This window comes from Tachypleus tridentatus, chromosome 13 (assembly GCF_004210375.1).
Source record: "Tachypleus tridentatus isolate NWPU-2018 chromosome 13, ASM421037v1, whole genome shotgun sequence".
NCBI lineage: Eukaryota > Metazoa > Arthropoda > Merostomata > Xiphosura > Limulidae > Tachypleus > Tachypleus tridentatus.
In genome coordinates, this window is record NC_134837.1 from 124,949,101 (window position 1) to 124,973,068 (window position 23,968).

Here is a 23,968-nt window from a genome sequence, read left to right on the forward strand (position 1 = left end):
GCCTTCCCTCTTGTTATACACTGCTAAAATAGGGACGGCTAACGCAAATAGCCCTTGTGTAGCTTTGCACAAAATTCAAGACAAACGAAATCAACCTGTGTCTGTAAAACGTAATTACCTACACTTTGTGCATTTTTATTAATGCGCGATACGAAATAACAACATGTTTGTTTTTGATTTTTTTTAAATTAGGTGCTGCGTCTTAGAAATGAAAAAGGAAAGTGACCATAAACAGAGATATTTTTGAAAACACAAAACAAAAGTTACTCGATTTTATTTATGCACGAACTGTATTTTGTTATGCCTTGATCTCAAGTCTTGTTTCTTCAACTGAAGCAATCACGAAGCTGTACGCTCTTTTCACTGCAAAAAAAATAAAATGAAAATGATAGTATCATTAGAGGAGAACCAGACATCAGAAGAAGAAGACGCAATGCTAATGAAGCCATCATAGCCGACGCTAAGTAAGTATCCAAAACACCATTTAATTATATTAATAGTTTATCTACTTCATTTCATTAAGAAAGCTAATTTAACGCCACCTACAAACTTCTTTTCACCATTACGAGTCAATAATGTTCCTCTGTAATTCAACTTTTGTTTTGAATGTAACTCTGTGGGTGGAAACATTGTACTTATCAAAACCACAACTTGCCTAATATTAAAGTTGCAAATTTTAATTTTTCATTAATTACAGGCTACTTTTGTTTCTAAGTATTATAAATTCTTAGTTTATTTTTAATATTATTCACTGAATTTGTTTGTTTGTTCATTTTGAAATTTCGCGCAAAGCTACTCGAAGGCTAGCCGTCCCTAATTTATCAGTGTAAGACTAAAGGAAAGGCAGCTAGTTATCATCACCCACCGCAAACTCTTGGGCTACTCTTTTACAAACGAATAGTGGGATTGACCGTTCCATTATAACGCCCCCATGGCTGAAATGGCGAGCATGCTTGGTGTGACGAGGATTCGAACCCGCGACCCTTGGATTACGAGTCGAGTGCCTTAACCACCTGGCCATGTGGGGCCGAACAGAGGTTGTGTTTTCCCCTCTTCTGTGTATATGTTTCTCAGCAAAATTTCTCAAAAACAGCTGAATGGGCTTAGACGAAAGTTAATATACATTTAGACTATAACCCAATTTTAAAGTGACTGTTTTTGGAAGGTCAGAGCAACAGCAAGGTCATGGAAATTTTAAAAAAATCCTTATCTGTTAATATAGAGACTGATTTTCACACTACTTTTTTTTTTGTCTGTAACTCAGTCAAAAGTAATTGGATTTTGATACAATTTGGTGGACTTATGTAGAATATTATATCTCATTGTTCTGCCAAAACACGATACGTGTTCGATGATAACAACGGATAGACGGAAAAATTTCTTATTTTTTGAGAGCAGAAAACCATGAATGCTGTTTGGCAGAGGTACACGTTCTACTGCGTGCCCCTCTATTTTTTTTTAAGCAATTAAAATTATGATGTTTCAGCCCATAACAACGGTCACATTCCGACAAAATATGAGTTAACAGAAATTACAAATTCAAAGTTTAAATGTTATTGTCTTCAGTGTATTTGTTCAACTTATGTATCTTACGTAAGTGGAAAAGGTTATATCTGTCATAAGACTATTGTATTATGCTTGTTTTTAATTTCATTTCAAAAACTTGATGAAGGATGGTGTATGGTTGAAATATTATTACCCACTCTTAGTCTCGGGAAAAACCCTAAGGGACCGTATAAAAATACAGTAAACTATTGTTTTATGCTAAGTATAACTGATTATAATCATATCTCACTAGCTTAAAATCAAAATGAAATAAAACGCACGCACTCTAAGAGTTCGTATAATAATTATTTACTAAATATATAACACAAAATATATAAAAAAACAATGCAGCTGGAATTACGTGAATTATAAAGAGTAGAAACAGCAGTTCCGTGACATTTATTTAAAGAATTTTTTTGTTTTTGTTTTAATATTTTGAATACCTTAAACATCGTCTCTTTATGGTACTATAGTTTTAATGCTACTTTCGAATATCGTGTTTGGTTTTTGTCAGAAACAATATATGGTGCTTGCAAGCAGGAGTTGCCTATACTCGTGTAGTTTGAGTGTTTGCTATTAAACACAAAGCTACACAATGGACTATTCTCACCGCAGGTACCGAAATCTGAATTTTAGTGTTGTAAGCCATGAGACTTACTACTAATCCACTAAAAGATATATATATATATATGAGAATCACAACAAGTGGTACAAAGGTTTGTCTGCAGACTTACAACAATAGAAACCTGTTTTTCTATGCCCATGGTGGGTAGAGTGCAGATAGCCCATTGTGTAATTTTGTACTTACTGCAAAAAAAGAATATTACACAAAATTAATGTTACTAATTTATTCTTGTGGATTTATAGTATCAGTGTTACATTTTCTAATTTTTTTTTATAAATGATAAAATTAGTGTGCGACTAAACAGGAAGGTTAACTCCATCTTTAATCCATTTGTTCGTGTCTCTTCCAGTTTCACATAAATGCGGTCTTTCACGTCACGTGTTTCGTATCTGATCTGGTTTATTGTTGCTTAGATGTCCTTTTCGTTCGGAAAATTTCTTCCAACAATATTCTGTATTTTTATTCCTGGTTTTTGTATTATTAATGTTGAATTAGATGTTCTTTTTGTATTGGATTATTTCTTCCAACAATATTCTGTATTTTTATTCCTGGTTTTTGTATTATTCATGTTGAATTAGATGTTCTTTTTGTATTGGATTATTTCTTCCAACAACATTCTGTATTTTTATTCCTGGTTTTTGTATTATTCATGTTGAATTAGATGTTTTTTTGTATTGGATTATTTCTTCCAACAACATTCTGTATTTTTATTCCTGGTTTTTGTATTATTCATATTGAATTAGATGTTCTTTTTGTAACAGATTATTTATTTCAACAATATTCTGTATTTTTATTCCTGGTTTTTGTATTATTAACGTTGAATTAGATGTTCTTTTTATATCGGATTATTTCTTTCAACAATATTCTGTATTTTTATTCATGTTGAATTAGATGTTCTTTTGTAACAGATTATTTATTCCAACAACATTCTGTATTATTCATGTTTTTGTATTATTATATTGAATTAGATGTCTTTTTTGTAACAGATTATTTATTCCAACAACATTCTGTATTTTTATTCCTAGTTTTTGTATTATTAACGTTGAATTAGATGTTCTTTTTATATCGGATTATTTCTTTCAACAATATTCTGTATTTTTATTCATGTTGAATTAGATGTTCTTTTTGTAACAGATTATTTATTCCAACAACATTCTGTATTTTTATTCCTGGTTTTTGTATTATTAACGTTGAATTAGATGTTCTTTTTATATCGGATTATTTCTTTCAACAATATTCTGTATTTTTATTCCTGGTTTTTGTATTATTCATGTTGAATTAGATGTTCTTTTTGTAACAGATTATTTCTTCCAACAACATTCTGTATTTTTATTCTTGGTTTTTGTATTATTAATATTGAATTAGATGTCCTTTTGTTTGGAATAATTTCTTCCAATGCTTATTTCTGGTTTTACTTTTATTCTAACAGAGTTGTCTCTGACATCTTCAATAGAAGGTATAATGGTTCTGATAGTTTTGTGGTTTATTTGTTGTGGTTCATTGATTTTTTTTTTCGGAATTGCCACTTTAATGAATGAAAATCTCAGATATTTTCATTAATTAATTGTTTAAATTATTGGTGTAAAACTGTGATTAGAACTATGTATTTTAATATTACAAGCTGTTTGTTGTGAATGGCAAAAGGATTTCCAGTTTAAATATCGTTTTCTATTTCTCGTTAAGTGCAAGATTATACAAACGATTACCACTACTAGAGGGCTGCACGGTTTTACAAGTACTGTCTTAGGCCTCTTAATTAAACTAAGTGTTGAAGTGATCGTGTTAAATTAAATAGCAGCCATAATGTTTATAAGTACAAACATTAATATTTATATCATTAGCGTTTTCCTCTCTATTTTGGCAAGTTGGAACATAAGGAAAGGCCATCCCGACCTTCCCACGGTCAACCCATTTTCTGAACAATATTTCATTTTAGCTTCGGGCCCGAGTCAGGTTAAGTGTAGAGAAAATCAAGAATCGAAAAACCCTCGGATCAGATGAACTCAGGGTGAACTTAAAACTTTTGTTAATCGCTCAGACTTCTACTCACCATGGGTATCGATACCTGCTTCTTTGCGTTATAAGCCCTTTAACTTATTGCGATGACACTATGGTCTTGTGTTCCTAAAAACGTCTGTGGCAGCCGATTTCTTAATGATGCAAATAAATTCTAAACACTTATGATAAATTTTCAGGCTTAAAATTTTGTAAAGAGTATTTTTACACACATATGTGGTTAAAATTTAACTCTATAAAATACGCAACAATTTTGATGAAATTATCCACCAGTGGTCTCACCCCGGGAGTCACGTAAATGATCAAGACGATATCATTAAAAAGACAAAAGTCTTAATAAATAAATGTATAGCCTTCATTTACACCACTTACATTTAATTTGTTAGCAAGAGATTAATTCATAAGAGTTAAAAAATCATGGTTGATTTTAAAAACTATGAAATATGGTGGACAAATCTAAACATTCATTTTAGTGGTTCTTTTCAACGTTACCTCAGCTGCCAGATACATAACTGATAACAAAACAAATTGGTAAGCTATTAATTGATATCCCCTAACTTGTCCACAAACAAACTGTTCGTTTCTCTTGTTGTACAACACTTTTCAATCTTGTTGTGAACGCAGTTGCGAAACGATATTTGAAGACCGACTCTTCAAAGCAATTTATTTCAGGAGACAAATTAAAACACGCGAGACACATAAGGAAACGTACAATAAAAACTAAAAACTAAGCGGTATCATACGAATGTAAGACTAGGTAGAGGGACGGTCCCTAACACAACACGAGAAATTGTAACTGTTTGTTGCCAGTCTTGTGCACTAGACGTGAAGAAACGCATGAGCCTGAGTCGAGTGCTTAAGACTTCAGTATTTTATAACTAAAAGGAAAATTACAGTAAATCTGATTAAACGCACTTATATTTAAGAACTATTTAAGAACACATTAGGCATGAATAAGGGTTTACGTGCATGGTTTTCTGTCCTTAACCCGAATAATTCGATCATTTTATTCGACCAGTACATTAACACCTGTATATATCCAATGCGAGAACACTAAAAGTCCGGAATAAATTGCCTCAATGCATTGTGGGAAAAACCACTGACAAATGAACGTAAACTTTCGTCTCTCCAGAACCTGTTCGTACGACCACGAAATTATATTTGATGTTTGACATAACTTTAAGTTTTGGCTTACTTAGCTTTCAAACTAAACCAATATTTCCTTTCCATATACTGAATATATCCGTCAGTATCCATTTTGTAAACAACTTTACCGGAAGTCGACACAAGATCATGTGCACAAAAATCTACAATTCTACTGTTTTCATTGGCCACCTCTTACATAGAACAAGTGACGTATGTTTTGTTGTTTTTTCCTTACGTGCGTTTAAGTCCTTGCGAATTGATTTTAGTCAGATTGAAGGGACAAAATTATTCGATTTACACCTGTTTTTTTAAGCCATTATGCATATTTCAGATGAGTTTATGCTTTATTCAAATAGAACCGGCCATTTATTTCCATAGAAAGTGCTAGTGCAATCCTCAAGATACATGAAATGTTTGTGGACCCTCCCTGACACTAATTATGTATATAGCAAGAACATGAGAGCCACATACAATAAACTTCAGATGTTTGAGACCCACAAGATGTGAACAAATATTACACACACGTGTTTATTATTACATGTACATTTTGCTATATAAATTTTATATAAATATTAATAAATACATGTACGTAATAATATTTTCCATGTATGTAGTTAACTGTTAATTTGTATCAGTTTCAATAATCACAAAGTACACATATATATATATATATATACCAAATGTTTTCAAAATCTTGGCTGATTATTGTTTTAACTATATTGAGTGTATTTAATATGGTAATAAACTACGGAAACATCTAAGAAAATTATTCAAATTTGCATTTCATTAACATTAAATTAAGCTGCCAAAAATAAAAATAAAAGGAATAAAAAAATATATTTTTCATTATATTTATTTGTCTTAGTAAATATCTGGTCAAAACATGGAGGAAAATATGTAAAACAATAAAATTAGGAATATTTTAATCAGATACCACCTTACAAAATTTTAGTCTTATCATAATATTCTTCTGACACAAACAAACATTGATACAATTATCAGGCTGTTTACTGCTAGTTGAGGCCTTGTGAGTTTCCATCTTGGTTGCGAGTCGTTAAAATTTTGGCTGATATGTTGTCAAGGCTGTACGAGTCAGCTCCGTCAGGTGTTGATTTGTAAGGATTACACGATGCTTCAACTTCACAAACTTTATTACAGAGTACAGTGATTCACAGCAGTATGTTGTGCTGAAAATTAAGATGAGTCTCACACTGTTTTTCTTTAGTTCAGGATATTTTATTTCTGGAACTTGCTTTCAGAACTCAATTTTAGAATGGGATTTATGGATCATTTTTAGACCAAAGTTCTCCTGTAGTTCTATTAGTTCTATTTCCACAGCAGATGATTCTGCAACCAGAGGCTAGATAATTGGACAACCATCACTGATCACATCAACCATGAATGGATTTACAAGAAAGGCGAAGCAGGGCTTCAACAAGTCTTCAAACCTTTCTAGGAAATTATCAAGCAGTATTGTATTCTCCCAGTTTGTGGTCTTTATTTCAATATCAGGGAATGTATTTACTCTCTTTTTGAGATTGGAAAAGTAACTGAAGTTTCTGGACAGTAAGTTTCTTTGAAAAAGTCTGAAAGCTAAAAATTGTCTGAATAAGATCAACAACAGTCATATCCTTCCCCTGGAATGCCAAGTTGAGAGTTTGTAGATGATTCATTATATCAGTAAGGAACATTAGATCTTGCATCGATTCATTATTTTCCATTTGAGGATAAAATATTTTATTTTCTTGAAGAAAAGTAATAATAGGCTCCTATAGATCCACAAACCTATTTAAGTCATTGCTGGTTCATAAGTACAATTAATCTTGTATTTTTCCACACCATTGCATGTGCTTCATCTGTTACAACACTGACGAGTTTATCCAGTGGAATATCAGCATTTCTTACGGCTCTGTCAAGCGCATTTTAATATCAACACCACGAGTTGTTTCTTTGTATGCTAGTAAGTCCAACATCTCTTCTTTCACAGTTACATCAGAGGAAACATAACGAACAAATACCGCCAGTTGTGGGTTGTCTTATATGTCTGTAGATTTGTCAATGGCTAAGCTGAATGAAAGGGAATTCTTTAAATCATTCCGCCTGCAACATCAGCAATGATCTGGGAGAAACGTCTCTCTGTAGTATGGCGTGAAGCTGGTGTTTGTGTTACTAGTCGCTGAAGTTTTGTGCAATTTGGATATGACGCTGCAGCACCTTTAGCTATATTCTTGTTAACAAATTCACCATCTGAATATTGGCGTTTAGCACGAGCAATATTCCATGATATAACAAAACTAGCTTCAGTCGTTGTATCAACTTCCTTACTGAACGTTATCAACAATGTCTGCTGGCTATTTAGTGATGATTTTAACACAGTTAGCTTGCTTTTCTGTAATTCTGATTTAGGTGAATAATCAGACGAAACGTTTCTGAGATTTGTTTCATAGTGGCATTTCAAGTTACTTGGTTTGTAACGACTGAGTAATGCATTGCAGATAAGACACAAAGGTTTACATCCTTTAACGGTGAATGCAAAATTTTCCTCCCACTCTGGCTTAAAAGTTTTGTTTTCATCTTCATACTTTCGCTTTTTAAAATTTGATGACGCCATCTTCCTTCACAAAATTTTCACAAACACTTCTAAAAAATTAAAGCTAAAAGAAACAATAAGCTTCAACACGCGCAACGCAACCAAACTCTAGAGCACCCAGTATCACACTAACACTCCGCTAATATCACTGCCCGCAACACAGCCACACACGTTACATTCACGCGATCGCAAGCCACGCCCACTAAAACTAACATTGTCAGCACTGGCTTGTACGATTACTGATTTTCCAGCACAATTCGCCTGTAATCCTTGCTCATCCGAAATTTCTTTAATACCTGACTCAAATCTAGTATTAAAATGAGGATTTGAATTCTTAAATATATTTACTCATCATGAACATTAAACTCACGTTTTAATTCAGTGGATTCCCAGTTTTTACCCGGTAAATAATTATAAAGCTTAATTTATTTTATTTACCTTTTATATTAATTGTGATGCAAAAAGGAGCTTAGCCAACATATTTCCGCGAGCCGCATATTAAATGTCAAAGAGCCACATGTGGCTTGCGAGTCGTGGGTTGGACATCCCTGGTATATAATGTTATACAAAATGTAATAATATTTGTGTAAGGACGTAGTGCCATCTATGAATGTAGTTAACATTAAATTACCTCAAAGATAAGAAATACGCAGTAACAGCAATACTGAGGGTGGAGGGGTTGTCAACCCTTAGTAAAATGCCCCTCGTCTCAAACTATTATCCAACAAAGTTTGTTTGAGGTTGGCCCAGCGGTCTAGGAGTAGTTAGATAACAAACAAACAAACAGAAAGACACACACAGTTTGTTATGTTTTTTGTGCTGTATATAACATAATCTTCTCGGACAACGTGGGACTTACTGGTCTCTCTCGGTTGTCCCATTATCTAAACTAAAACTATTAATGATAACTTTCGAAAATTTTAAAACCAGAATATTATGGAGCGAATTGTTTTGAATTTTAATTGCTATACAAATTTTGGTTTTTCAGCTTATAGCAAAATTGGATAACTCTCTCAAGTTATCTGCAAAATGAATGTGCATGTTCAAATCTTTGTGCCCTCGGTGGACTCAGCAGATAGCCTAATGTGGCTTTGCTATGAGAAAAGACACAGATCCTTGTGGTGGTTTGTTTCTTTTTTAAAAAAGAAATACAAATTTTTCATTTTATGATAATTGTGTCGCCCTGCAATACTAATATAATCAGTGGACTGCGCTTCATCTAATGTTTTGATACATTTTAATTTAAGATTAATACACAGAAGTTGATCACATTATAATCAAAATGATTTTGGAACCTCACCACGTCGTTACAATCCATGTCGCTACGTCCGGGAAGACAAATTTTAACAACTGTATATCTTGTCAACAGCCAGCTTTTTAGCGTAATTTCCATAAGAAAAGACTCCGACACGAGGCTTTTACGTTAAAATACACCATTCCTCACTGATTAAAATCCATAATCCACCTAACATATGAGAACGACGGTTTCCAAGCACTCGTTTCAACAGTCCAATCACGCAGAAATCCATAGCTGCTGTGCCCTGCAACTTCATCAATACTTTTTCCTGTGGAATAACAGAAATACATGTTCTATTCATCAGCTACTTGAGTAGGAGGTATGACTGAGAGCCTTATCTTGGTCAACCAACACCCTCTAGTGCTTTCTTCCTCATGCCGATCCTGTTTGGTTATGTTGCATACTGTCGCCTGCAACAAACGGACGGATTTTGCCAGCGACCTGTATTCGAAGATTCCTAACTGTAATATAAAATTCTGCACTTCGTTTTCCACGGCTGAGGTGCGACTTATTTTAAATCTTTTTCTCCGTGGTCCTGGGTTCCGAACTATTTTTTTTTTTTATTTTCCAGTCTCATTAAATAGAGAAATACCCATCTTGAAAATGCTAATACCCCGATCTTAAAACTTATTTATCATCTGAGAAAATGAATATTTTGCGACAAAATGCGCAAATGCGGTGAAATTCTAATAGCATCCACATTATCTGCATAACGTTAACAATGTTAAAATGTGGTTTTGATACATTTCATTCCACCACGACTTTATATCAGCTGAATCATTGGAAAAACGTGTGATCTTACACCTTACGTTGTCCATTTTTGCTTTATTTTATTTTGCATTTTATTTACATTTTACATTCAGTAAGTTATACTAATTGTGAATAGAAATTGCGAGAAAAACATACACACTGTACATTCTACTAAAGACGTAATTTTATAATAGCGTATGAGGCTGCATTTGGTTTTAAATAAAACAGTAAATAGTGAAATAACATCCAGCATTGAATGTATTTATGTCTCTGCCCTTCAGTGGCTCAGCGGTATGTCTGCGGACTTACAACGCTAAAATACGGGTTTCGATACCCGTGGTGGGTAGAGCACAGATAGCTCATTGTGTAGCTTTGTGCTTAATTCAAAACAACAATTTATGTCTCAAAAGATAGTTGCAACATTTTGGATACTACGTGTTCTTCGGATATCTTCAGCACTAATTCTTATTAACTGAAGATGGGGGGAGTCAATGAGACATAAAATGGGGCAAAATCTAAAGTAGATTTATAAATTAAAATTAACTTAGGGGAACAACAATATTTCTGGGGATCAGGCTCCCTCTAATACATAATACTTTCAGGATACTACTGTGGAACTTGCACCAAAAAGGCTTCGTTAACTATTGTTCGATGTAAAAGACAAAGTAAACACAGACATAGATACATCTTTGGTCCCCCACTTACTATTTGCAGCAGTCTCTCCACACTTTTTTGGCGATTTTTTAATTATAGTTTTTCGATCATATATTAAGACTTCTCAATGACACAATAAGATATACACAACTGATTCATTTTGCACTTTTTATTTGAAACCTATGTTATCTATAACACCTATAACCGTTTCTGCAGGCCCGGCATGGCCAGGTGGTCAAAGCACTTGAGTCGTAATCTGACGGTCTCGGGTTTGAATCCCTGTGGCACCGAACATGCTTGATCTTTCAGCCGTGGGAGTGTTATAAAGTTACGGTCAATCACACTATTCGTTGGTAAAAGAGTAGTCCAAGAGTTTGCAGTGGGTGGTGATGAATAGCTGCCTTCCCTCTAGTCTTACACTACTAAATAAGGGACAGCTAGCGCAGATAGCCCTCGTGTAGCTTTGCGCAAAATTCAAAAACAAGTAAACAAACAAACCGATTCTGCTTATAACGGACAGTCTATTTGCCCAACTTTTGTTAAAGATCTAATGTTTTTGTTATTATATAATCAAATGTCCTTGCTTCAAGAACCATTCATGAGTATTATAACTTATCATCATAAGGCCTAGTGTGGTTAGGGTGTTCGATTCACAATATGCGAGTCGCAGGTTCGAATTCCATTACCGAACATACTCGCCCATAAAGTGATTTCTATTAAAACACATACATTGGTAGTTTAAGGGTTAAATATTATGTATTGCAAAGAACCACGGTTTTAATTAAATTTGTATAATGAACTTTTAAAAGTATTCGCATTTTGTAGAATAGAAGGAAAAAAAAAGGAAGAACCCCAATTCCCCCCCTTAATCACACAATGCTTGTAAGAAATAGAACAAGTTCAGTTTATCTTATCACACGCTAATAACTTGTGATGTGATGTTGTATTGTAAGCAGTTTAAAACTGAATTTATTGATTTTGTTAACCAATATATCAAGGAAAGAAATTCGCCGTTGGGTTTCCGATGATGGCACGAGATTTCGTCACGTAATCTCCTCGAGATTTGCTTCGTGAAACTGCCTCTCTTATTCATAGTCGGTAGAGTTGTTGTATAAATTATCTTTAATGTAACGAATATCACGCTTTCCTCTTTGCTTTGCTTATTTTACTTTCGTGCACCAGGTGCCTAAGGGTATGTATCCGGGTTTTGATCCCCCCCTATCAAAAAGTGTGATAAACTTCCGAAGAGGGAGCTTTTGATTGTTAGCATGTATGAATTATACAAATATAGACCTTTTGCTAAGGGTAAAGTTGTTTACGTGGGCTTGGAGTGTATGTGATATGTAAATTGTTCAGGCCGGTTCGATTCAATATTGTTGTAACGTCGTTCTCGTATTGGTGAGACATATTGGATTATATATTTCGACGTTGAACTCAAGTTAACGATAACAACGTCGTTTAATTATCTCCTGGCAAAGCAGGTCTGAGAAATTAACCACACTAATTATGACACGCTTATGTCATAGCATTGTACATGTGTAGCTCTCGTTCACTGACCATTCAAGCCGACCACAAGTTATACTCTAAATAAATTTACAGTTTAAAAACCTGGGATATGAAAGGATAAAACCATCTCATACTTTATAGTGATACACTGTGAAGAAATCTTTCTATTAAGACCAAAATTGTCTGATTTTGTGGGTTTTTTTCAATATTCATAGGGAAATACAAATTTTCATTCACGCCTACTTTACTGTGTTTTCCTTCAGAATTTTGGAAAACATGTTTGGTACCTGATGGATATTTGTGGTGCTTGTTTTATATTTGGACTGGGCGTGAGCCAGCGGTTAACTTATCCGCACTGTGAAGACCAAGATTCGTGTCCCACTGTCACATTAACGTACTCCCGTTTTTGTTACCACGGGTGCACTGTAACATTAAAGAATTCCAAGATTTGGTTAAACAAGGAAAGCTCAAGAGTTGGCAATGGATTTCCTCGCCTAGCTGTCTTATGTCTGGTCCATCAGTGTAAAATTAAAGACGGCTATATGCAAATAGCCCTTGAGTGGCATTGCACGCAAATTCTGAAACTGTTTATATTAATTAATGGTGATTTTAATAAGTCTCGGTAAAGAGCGGGATTCGGGTTGCTATGTAAATATTTTAATTTATCGTCCAAAACTAGCCTGTCTGATAGACATATAGCAAGGAAGCATCACCTACAGACAAACCAGTGGCTACTCAAACCGGATGGTGACTTGAAATCACAGTCCACTACGCTATATCTGGGCCACGCCCGGCCCACTTAGTGTTTTCAGTATGAGGTCTTACAAAATTTTAAAACCTGATAACCTCGTTGAAGAATACTGATGCACGTGCGAACTGGCGAATAAGATAGGAGGCGCAAAGACGAGATTAGACGAGTGAGATTAACATACAATGAATGAGTGGTTTTCAAGAAAAATGGAATTTGTCCTGCAAAAGAATTTCACAAATGGACGCACTCACGTGCTTGGACCTATTCTCCTTTATCATTACTTATTAATACTTCGTGGAAACAACAAAATAATGAAATCAAATCCCTGCTCTAGCTCAAACCCTAATTATACTACCATTCTGAAGCCCCATTATAAGTTGAATAATAATAATAATAAATACAACGTATTCTGTGGCTTCCTTTTGTTCCAAATTATAACGTACCCTCATTAGAATTGTGTTTTAGACACTCTCCACTTTTATTTAATGGAGAAAGAATTCTTAAAAGTGCACTTGTACCATAGGTTTTTTTGTTTTTTTCAAAATACTCTCGCACCTAGATTGCTTTCCAGAATGCTCTCTATTTAGAGTTCTTTCTTTGTCTTTTATTTTTATATATATAACACCAACATTGCGACAAGTTTCTTTTACAAAACTTTTACATGACCTCTCTCACCAGTTTCTTTTGTTCTCTTTTGCATAATTATTTATTTCCTGCTTTCGTTTGTACATTTGTTACAAAAGTCAGAGTTGTCGAGAATGTGAGCATTCTGGTTTCAACAGGTATAATCGCCATGGCAACAACATCAGTAGTCACAAAGTTACGTCGTAGCAAACGAGAATGAAATTGCTGTAGGTCTTAATTCAAGAACAAAGGCCATAACATCACACTCACGAAGTCATACTTGTTGGTCAGTCGTCTGTACACCCGTTATCGATGTGAGTGACCAAGACTTTTAATGTTTATGAAAATAATAAAAAAATTAATACATATAAATGAAGGAAACTAAGTTTAGTTTGTGGTATAGTCTAGAAAAGAGTATCATGTTATACCACTCAATTCAGTTATTCTGGCACTCGGTCCAAGTAAAGTCCATGGAAAAACGTCCAAACTTTCCATCATCCAATCTAATTATCAAAAACGGTCACACGTTCCGGCATTTGGTCCGAGTAAAGTCCTTAGAAAAACGTCCACTCTTTCTACTTCTTACAAAAGATTTAACACTCGATTCATGATAGAAAGTAAAATGATAAAGGTGTTGTTGGAAATCCATACCAACCATCACAATACGTTGTTTTTTTTCAATCCACAAATGTTATTTATATTTCAGATTTTTTTAAAAAAAGAACTGCTAAATTAACATGAATGTGGCAAATAAAAAAATTTCTTCAAAGTCAAAAATATTCTTATAAAAAACTAACCACTTTTGTGGCTGACTAGATGGTTTTGACGTCACTTCCGTTTCCTCATCAAATAAGATGGAACTACTCTGTTTCTCTCCCGAATGCTTTCTGTGAGGGATGCTGATCCTTGTGATGTTAGCGGTGAGAGAGAAGCTATGGACATCATCTGACACACAAGACCCTTGACCTCACCAAGATTTAAACTGTCCATGTTGATGTTCATGCCTATTAACAACAAATCACATAAAAAAATGAACAAACAAAAAAGTTTATTATATGTTAAAAACTCTGACAATTCACTTTAGTCAAAATAAGAAAGAAAGACAGAAATGCGTCATTTTAACAGATGCATGACGGTAGCGTAAAGATGTGTTTATAAGTTGATTCAACATTGGTCGAACAAAGGAACCACAAGTAGCTGCGTTCGATATGTGCAGTATTGTTTGTTTGTTATTTGAATTTCAGGCAAAGCTACACGTCCCTAATTTAGCAGTGTAAGACTAGAAGGAAGGCAGCTACTCATCACCACCCACCGCCAACTAATATTTTACCAACGAATATAGGAATTGACCGTCACATTATAAAGCACCCAAGGCTGAAAGGGTGAGCATGTTTGGTGTTACGGGGATTCGAACCCGCGATTTTCAGATAACGAGTAGAGCACCTTAACCACCTGGCCATGCTGGGCTGGTGTGTGCAGTAATTTATAAATCTTGGACTGGGACGACTGGTGGCCGAATGGCTAACATCCCCGGACTGTGAAAATAAGGATTCGTGATTTGCGTTTCCAGACCACTGCTGCAGAAACACGCTCCGCACTTAGTGTTGTCAAAAGGTATATGAATAAAGTACTGAAAACAAAATCTGTGACTGTCCCGGATTCGAACCCAGGGTACTAAAGTAACACTTTGGACCGATTTATGATCGGATTAAAAGTATAATAATCAAATTTTAAGTGTTACATAAGGTAACACTTTATTTGTTAACATATCCTATGCGTCAAATGCATTTCCGTTATTTCCATAATTACCGAAAGAAAGTAAACAACGACTACTACAATATAAACACTCATATTAACTAATTCTAGTTTTACATTAGCGCAGGAGGTTGGATCACCCGCCACACCAGTAAAAATACATCAAAATTGGGAAAATTACTCTAAAAAAAATCTGGACTCTCGCCGTAATGGGTGCGCCTGTTGCGCACATTTTCTCGTTTCGCGCGGTTAGATAAACGTTACTCGTTATCAAGAAACCTTATTCCCCCCCATCAGCACCACCATTTCTAAAAATTGTGAAAAATAGGTCATGGAGAAAGACGCATGTAACAATGGTCATGCTGTTAGCCTTGCTTTGAGGTCTGGGTTGTTCCGGTAAATAATTGGACCTGCCAACATTAAATTTGAAAAAATGGTAACCCCTATCGGGACAAGGAGAAAACGGCAATTTTGTCTCTACAAATTATGTTTTATTTAACACTCAATAATCACAGTGTACTACTGCATAAGAGCTGTGTAAGTAGCACTTTTAGAATGATACAATATCATTGAGGTTGTATTTCCCCTTTAATTAAAAAACAGAAAAAAAAATCACATGCAATCACGTGACCAAAGTAAACACGACCACAGTTTACGGCCATGTTGGTTATAAACATTATTCGTGAAAAGGTGGTCTCCACTACGTAATAACTTAACCTAGTTATCCGTTCATTTTTCACGAATTTACTAACAAATTAGATAATATATGCAAGTCAAGATATGACGAAAAGTCAAATGTAACATGACAGATCCTTATTTTATGCCGTCAGTAATGACAATCGCGCTAGATGCCAGTAAATTAGTCGATATTGCAAACAGAGAAGCCGAGTTAGGCTTACAAAACAACGTTGAAGTCCCATAGTTTGAGAATACAGATACCGTAAATTATTTAGTTTTAACAACTCTCTTTGCATCGTCAAGCAGAAGGCATACAAAAGCCTTGATCTTCTTCACAAGTATTTTGTGGCTGGCTGGGTGCACAATATCAGACTGTGGAAAGTGTACAAACGTCCAACTACGTGGGTAATGTCGAGGGTAAGTTTCAGTTGTTTTAGTGACTAGACCTATTGTATATGTTGCATCAGTGGTATGTTTACAATGTAGGTATACTATATCGTATTGTATTATATTTAAACTCTACGTGTCTTGAAATACAGTCCTTTTTTAGTACACATTATCACATATTATCTCCACGAAGTAAGCCCTGGCTTTTAAGACCACCTACATGTCTTGACAAACAACATTTTTAATACAACTTTATTATCCCCTACTGGCTCATTTCACTTTACGTTATTTGTATGGGCCTAATCATAGTATTTAGGTTATGGGAAGCATCAAACATTCACATAATACATATTTTATCAAGATTTGTGCGTTCAACTTGTGACAAGCCCCCCAGTGGCTCAGCGGTATGTCTGCGGACTTACAACGCTAAAAACTGTTTCGATACCCGTGGTGGGCAGAGCACAGATAGCCCTTTGTGTAGCTTTGTGCTTAATTCAAAACAACAATAACTTGTGACAAGGTATATTGCATGTACAAGTAGTACTAATAAGGTATAAAATGCATACTCTATGGTAACCACGATGAATTCTAAGCCTTGTCAGTGTTCGGGTTTTTTCTTTCTGTTTTTTTTTTTTTTTTCTAATTTCGCGCATTGGCATTGCAAAATAAAAGGGAAGACAGCTAGTCATCACCACCCACCGACAACTCTTAGGCTACTCTTTTACCAACGAATGATGGGATTGATCGTCACATTATAGCGCCCCCACGGCTGAAAGGACGAGCATGTTTGGTATGACTGGGATTCAAACTCGCAACCCTCGGATTACGAGTCGAATGCCTTAACCACCTGACCCTGCTGGGCCATATATATTTGTAGAACTTAAAATTGTTTACATCTCTATTATGACTGGTAGAGGTTGTCTGGTGACGTCACATATGCCATTGACTAATCTCTGCGTTGCACCTTTTTTCCCAGCATACCTTGTGCTATTGTACTTATCTTGCGTTTCACTTTATTTATTCTCTTTGCATTTAATTTATTGTTAAAAAAACTTTTACATCTTTGGTTGTTAAGCAACTGACTTTCATTTCGCTTTTAAGATAACTTTCTACTCGGTTCCTTACTATGTTCTGAAATCGTACCGTCCGCCACCTGCCAGAAAGGTAAGCAGTTAGCGGCCCAGTTTGTCTGTACTTTTTATCAAGATGACAACGTCTTAATGGCAAACTACTTTAAATATCTTGATCGAAAGGGGTCGGGTGTAGCTAAGTGGTTAACGTGCCTGTATTGAAAATACAAGGATTCAAGCGCTTAAAAAAAATATGTATCGGCACTACCCCATTCAGAAACAAAATGACGTGAACCGGACAGTGGGATGTGCAGATCACGTGACCTGTTATTATAACTACTGCTGTTAGTGGTAAATACCAGACAGCGAATTAAATGAGAAGCTTGGATGAAAAAAGTACCGCGAAATTTTCCTTACGGGAATATGCGTAACAGGACCGAGTTATAACAAGATTTTTATTTTTTGAACTGAATGAACTGGAGATTTGTGTGTACATGTGGATGTCGTATGAATGTAACATCTGATATTCTAAAGGAATTAACCTAACATGTTAATATAAATTACAAATTGTTATATTCCCAAAAGTTTAACATGTACCTAATCTATTATGGCGTGAATATCTATAATACTGCCTTAAAAAGTTGATAATTTGTAGGCTTCTAAGGGAAAGTAGAAAATGAGACGTAATCATAACGCGGTCCTGTTAGAGATGGTCCTTATTTGACTCAGTATTGAGAATTCGAGTAGATAAGGTTCACGAGAAATTGGGTCCTTAATTTTAGCGTTGAAATTCCGAAAACTTATCGTTGACCCATTAGAGGGTAGGAATTAAATAGAAAATACAATAGCAGTTCTTTGTTAAAACACATTATTGCTATTAATTAATTAATATTAATTATCTAGAGGTAGAGAGCGCACAAAGTAAAGTAATTTATACAAACACGAATTAAACTCGTTAAAATTGTAATATTTGTTTGAAACACACGAAAGCTACATCGATGGAAAAGGATAGCAGTGGTTGTAGCTTCTGACAGCTTTTTATAGTGAATGATACATCCCTATGTCTCCTAATTTTCCATCAAACCACAACTGGAAGCCACTTGTTCTAGCCTGAATCGAATTATTAATATACTGGCCATAGTCAGTTGCGGACGTAATCTTAATAATAAATCACTACCTTTTTATTATTGTTATTGACCATCATTTTACAGTTACAATATTTCTGAATTAAATACACGCACGTATTTAAGAAACAAAAACGTATTAAAATGCATCACCTTTCATACACTCTGGCAGCCCACGAGTTTTTAATCTCTCTAACAGAGCGTTGTGTAACTGATCTATGTAACTGATGACTTCTTCTATAACTGTCAGCTGTAGAGAACACAAAGTGAGAATTATTTTTACGCAAACGTCGAACCGAGGAGAAAAAAATATATATATACAAGGCAAGTTTATATAAAAAAACAACAACTCAAAGAAATTCACAGTCGTCCACAGAGATACAAAACACAGGATGCTTTTCAGAAGAACCACGTGGTTAGGTACATGTTTAATTAATATGGTCGTTTTGTACACGTGAATTAACATACAAGTTATAGCTTTATTTTATTTTATTTACTTTTTAATAAATATTATTCAGATGTCGCTGTTTGACCGCTTTTTCCAAAATAAAATGATTGTCTGCCAATCATACCATTTTAGATCACGTACATGGAATAAATAAAGCAATAAATAGAAATCTGGTAGTTTTAAAAACGCAAAATAAGAGTCATGAAATGTTCAGTGTTCATTTTTTTTTCTTATTTACAAGTTATTGTTTTTATTTAGTTATTGTTTCCAGGAGAGGTTTATTTCAGAATTTACACACACACACACACACATGGGTTAGTCACGTGGGAAAAAACACAAGTTCTAATTGGGTAAATATACTTCTAAACAACGACTTTTCTTAGCAGAGGATCTTAATTTGTTTTTACCTTGGATACTTGGGTTTTTTTGGAAAGTGAAGGAACCATGGACCTGAGACGACGGTATTCTTGGACTCTCTGTTGCTTTCTTCTGGTTCTTCGTTTCTGAAGAAGTCGTCGTCTTTTTAGAAATGTCCTGTAGTTTACGTTCGTACTAGCAACCGATCCAAAAACCGCCAACTCTCCGGGTTCTTCGCAAAAAAGACCTTTATCTCTCATTTCTCTTGAAGAGAGCAACCTGGATACGACAAGACATAAAATAAATGAGGAGACAGATAAAAATATTCATGAACAATAGAGATTGTTCAGTACAAGTAGGAAGCTACATCAGCTGTCTGCATGTAACCAGTTATAAACTAATGGACTAGAGGGAATGTAGCTACCTGGTAAGTAGTACCAGCAGCCAGGTCTTGGACCACACCTTTCTGACCGAATAGTGGGATTCCACCATACCTGCTATAGACTATCCTCGTCCATAGTGTGTGGAATCATTTTGTTGCAACAACGGGTAACGAACATGAGGTTTTCGAGGTACTTAAACCAGAAAGTGTCCAAGGAGGTAAATAGAAAATTCATAAACCCCGCTGACTTAATGGATGTAATTGTCTATACTGCTGTTTCTACTTGCAGAAACTGGGACAGTTATTTTAAAAACAAGCTGGAAGTGCGAGAGCAAAAAAGTATTGTATCTTAAAGATTCTTTGTTCACCTGGACCCCGACCCATTGTGGAAACAATGGAAATAACGATCAGGTCAAAGACCCTTAAGAGTTCACGTGGAACAGAGGGAAAGCAACCAGTCGGCAACACTCTAATGAACAGGGGGATTAGTTATTTCTTTTAAAACCCTCTACAAGTGAAAATGTGAAATACGTCTTAATCGTATCACGTCTCGAACTCGAGACATATGAACGCCGCGATCTGATACGCTAATCACTTTATGACTTTCGGGCCAGAGTCTCAGCGTTTGGTATGTCGTTTTACACTACATTGGGCTAGTGGGATGACCCTGTAAAGGAAGAGATGAAAGATTTAGAATGTGTAAAGCTATGTCTGAGTATAATAAAACAAGCACATTTTTTTTATCAATAATTTGTTTTTGATTATGCGAGAAGTATAAAAGTGAATATGTAATAAGCAGTGGATAATTTTCATCACAGCATATCTCTAGACCAGGAGCAGCCAACTGATGACCATATCAGAAGGTTCAAGGTTTACGTTACGGCATTCAGCTATAGATAAGTGAAAGGGACATTAGTCAATACCATTGTTCGGCAGAGAGGTCCAAACAAACCCTTGTGGCGGCGGGTGCCGCTGACTGGTTGCCTTTCAAAAGTTCGGAAGTCAGACTAAACACTTAATTCGATCTCTGTTTCTTGAGGATAACGAGAACGTTTTCCAGAACTAACCCTCATGCACAAACAGACGTACATTACTGACTGATTCAGGAACGGTATAGAAATCTAGAAGAAATATAGTCCAACGATCTCTTATAAAAGTACGTGGGCTTGTGTCACGTGCACAACATTTAATATGTACTAACTGAAGACCTAAAAGTAGCCTCCATACCTCTTCCCCCCACCTCATCGTATAATTTAAAAGACTAAACTCCTCAGCAGGAGTAGCCCGGCTTGCCCTGGTGATTAGGGCGCAACGACTCGTAATCTGAGGGTCGCGAGTTCGAATCCTCGTCACACCAAACATGCTCGCCCTTTCAGCCGTGGGACGTTGTAATGTGACGGCCAATCCCACTATTCGTTGGTAAAAGAGTCGCCGAAGAGTTGGCGGTGGGTGATGATTGATGAATAGCTGTCGTCTCTCTAGTCGCAGAATTCACTAAATAAATATAATATTCTGTTATTAATTTATCTTAATTTCCTGCATTACTGGTGATATTTTCAAAACGATCCGTTGGAGGCACGAAACGGAAAAAGACCCATTATTTCCATGCATGTTGTAAAGTCAGAATGTAGAATTTTTTTCAGGATACGATATATTCTCAGTTAAGATGTCGTGAAATCAGAGTTACTACTCATTTAACTATGAACCATAAAAAACCTAAGTTAAACATTTTATAGGTTTCAAATGTTTAGCACTAAATTTTCCAATAGTAAACTTCACATAATATAAATCCAACGAGATTTTTGCAGCCTTTCCGAGAGCGGTATAATTTGAAAGTTTACAGAAAAACAAACAAACGGTTATGACAGTTTTTGTTTGAAATAAACAAAGAGGCGTAACCTGTTTCAGGAAATCAGATCTGACCTTTAAACCCTGAAAATCCAACTTATTCCCCCTTGAGTAGTTTTAGGATATTATACTCCCTCCCTCAATATGTGTTATTTGGTCGGACCCCCTCTAAATATTAAAAACATATCATCAGTTGCGAGTTTCTTAAAGTGCATTGTTGTGACAAAGTGAATGGAATAAGGTGGGATTCCAAGTTCAACTGACCATCACGATTCTGGCACAGAACTAAAGCAACCAGTTGCTTATTTACTCCCTTTTGATGATGTTGATGAGGGACCAGTATTTAGCATAACAAGTGTGGATTTGAGGGGGCGTTACAAATATGGCAATCAAATTCCGTTATTCGGTATGAGAAGAGTAGCCTAAAAGTTGGCGGTGCTGACTAGTTACCTTCCCTCTGGTCTGTCACTTCTAAATTAGGGACGGCTAGCTCAAATAGCCTTCGTGTAGCTTTGTGCGGAATTCAACAAACAAACCGACTCATTAAATTGTTTAGATAATCTCCCAATGAAGTTCTGTCGCACCACCAAAATTCAGTGTTCTGTACGCAGGCGCAGATGCCAATTATCTCGACATTCGAACGTAATAACGTCAGGGACAGAAAGAGAGATAAATGTTATCGCTTCGACGGAAAAACTGGAGTTAAAAAAACAAAAAAAAAAAACGTACGTGCACTTAGATACACACATGCACACAGACTTTTTTTCTCAAAAAAAATTATGTTAAATTATGTACAATTTACATGACGAAACAACATTAATTGATTACGAACTGACATTTGAAGACGTAAAACAAACAATTACTTCGTAATTTATAAATCATTAAACATCATATTTTGTTGAGAGCTATAGCGGAACAACACTGTGGGTTTGGACGAAATACCACAAATTCTCTCGATGCTAATAAACTCAGAAGATGAAATACGTGGAATAAAAGTGATATCAGGGGTCTTGTTTCGTGACTAAATTTATTAAAGTGAAAGAAACAGAAGTTTATAAAGTAACAGCATTTTGATGAATCAGGTGGTGGACACAGTGGTTAAAGACTTTCAGTTGTTTGGACACATCTTTTTGATTCTCCAACAATTGGTGGACCCAAACACAAGAACCGATAAACTAAATTTAAAAAAACAAACAAATAAACACAGTCGACCTTCTTCAGTTAAACGGTGGGGATAAGAGAGAGCAATAAATCCGTCAGTTATATATTTCTAATCTAAACACCGAAATTAAAATAAGTCAAACATTTTTGTTCCCCATTATTCTCTTTTCCCCTCCACATTTTGGTTCAAAATTTCGCTCACATTTCTGAAAAAAAATCTTTTTTTCTTCCTACTGAATGATTCTAGGAGTAAGAGTGACAGAACTTTTGACCAATCAGGTAACAAAAAACTTGAAAGTAAATTTATTCGATTTATTCACTTGTCGAATAATATTGTTGGTTAGAACGACTTGTTTTCTACCTTACCCGATCTTGATTAACGAGAGGGTCAATGCTTTCGAAGCGGTCAGTTTTATCACGACGACTTATTGGTTTCTGTTGACTTTCGAAGACGAGAAGCACCAAGAGTCCGCTACGAAAGTTGTAAGTAACTTTGGAAAGATTATGTTAACAAGGATCACGATTAAGTAACACCTGCTTTTCAGCAGTTTCAATTCTTTCTAGTTTAAAATACTCTCGTTCCACAGTAGTCACAACTCTTTCTCGAATCTAAGCTCGTGTGGTTGCAATTGTTGGAACGTTCAGGTTTTGTGGTCCAATCTCCCTGCCGTTACCTCGAAGTGACGTCATAATCGTTGAGTGACGTCACGACACTAACTACCAATCACATAACATCGTATTTAGAATTTCTCATTTTCTCCAACAGTCTTCTCAGCCTCCTTCACTTTATTACTGAGTCATCATTGCATTATGATTTCCCCCTCTAGTCTACGGACCTACAACGCTAAAATCAAGGGTTCGATTCCTCTCGGTGGGCTCAGCAGATAGCCCGATGTGACTTTGCTATAAGAAAAACACACACACAACACACATTATAATTATTCATTGTTTTTCAAACCACACTGACCAGTATACAAACCTTGATCTTTTTCACTGTTTTTTTTTAAACCACACTGGTCAGTATACAAACCTTGTTCTTATTCACTGTTTTTTTAAAACCACTTTGACCAGTATACAAACCTTGATTTTATTCACTGGTTTTAAAACCACACTGACCAGTATAAAAACCTTGATCTTATTCAGTTTTTTTTTTAAACCACACTGACCAGTATACAAACTTTGATCTTATTCACTGTTTTTGTAAACCACACTGACCAGTATACAAACCTTGATCTTGTTCAGTTTTTTTTAAAC

The 23,968-nt window shown here is 35.3% G+C and overlaps 1 protein-coding gene and 1 long non-coding RNA gene across 6 annotated transcripts in view; one reads left to right on the forward strand and one right to left on the reverse strand.

Annotated features, from left to right (window-relative positions):
* Window positions 1–223: 223 nt before the first annotated feature.
* LOC143240858 (uncharacterized) lies at window positions 224–23,347 on the reverse strand. 5 transcript variants are annotated; one of them, XM_076484046.1, is made up of 5 exons: window positions 23,081–23,346; window positions 19,374–19,602; window positions 18,672–18,768; window positions 14,302–14,508; window positions 224–363 (listed from the first exon to the last, which is right to left on the reverse strand). In XM_076484046.1, exons 2-4 carry the CDS (start codon window positions 19,581–19,583, stop codon window positions 14,333–14,335), a joined length of 483 nt encoding a protein of 160 aa, XP_076340161.1. In that variant the 5' UTR covers window positions 19,584–19,602; window positions 23,081–23,346; the 3' UTR covers window positions 224–363; window positions 14,302–14,332. The 5 variants fall into 5 exon arrangements, with proteins under 5 accessions (XP_076340161.1, XP_076340159.1, XP_076340163.1 ...); XM_076484044.1 differs by lacking the exon at window positions 224–363 and adding an exon at window positions 7,835–7,972; XM_076484048.1 differs by lacking the exon at window positions 224–363 and having other exon boundaries at window positions 13,563–14,508; window positions 23,076–23,347.
* The window catches only part of LOC143240859 (uncharacterized), a 31,451-nt gene continuing 23,316 nt past the window's right edge, over window positions 15,834–23,968 (forward strand). The window contains exon 1 of the long non-coding RNA XR_013022000.1: window positions 15,834–16,354. This is a non-coding gene — a long non-coding RNA (uncharacterized LOC143240859). The remainder of the gene's footprint in view (window positions 16,355–23,968) is intronic.

Coding starts and splice junctions, on each gene's coding strand:
- LOC143240858 (XM_076484046.1), bottom strand. CDS start 19,583: ATGAGAGATAAAGGTCTTTTTTGCGAAGAACCCGGAGAGTTGGCGGTT. Junction 18,769..19,373: donor AAAAAACCCAAGTATCCAAG/GTAAAAACAAAT, acceptor TGTTCTCTACAG/CTGACAGTTATAGAAGAAGT. Junction 14,509..18,671: donor GCTGCCAGAGTGTATGAAAG/GTGATGCATTTT, acceptor TGTTGTTAATAG/GCATGAACATCAACATGGAC.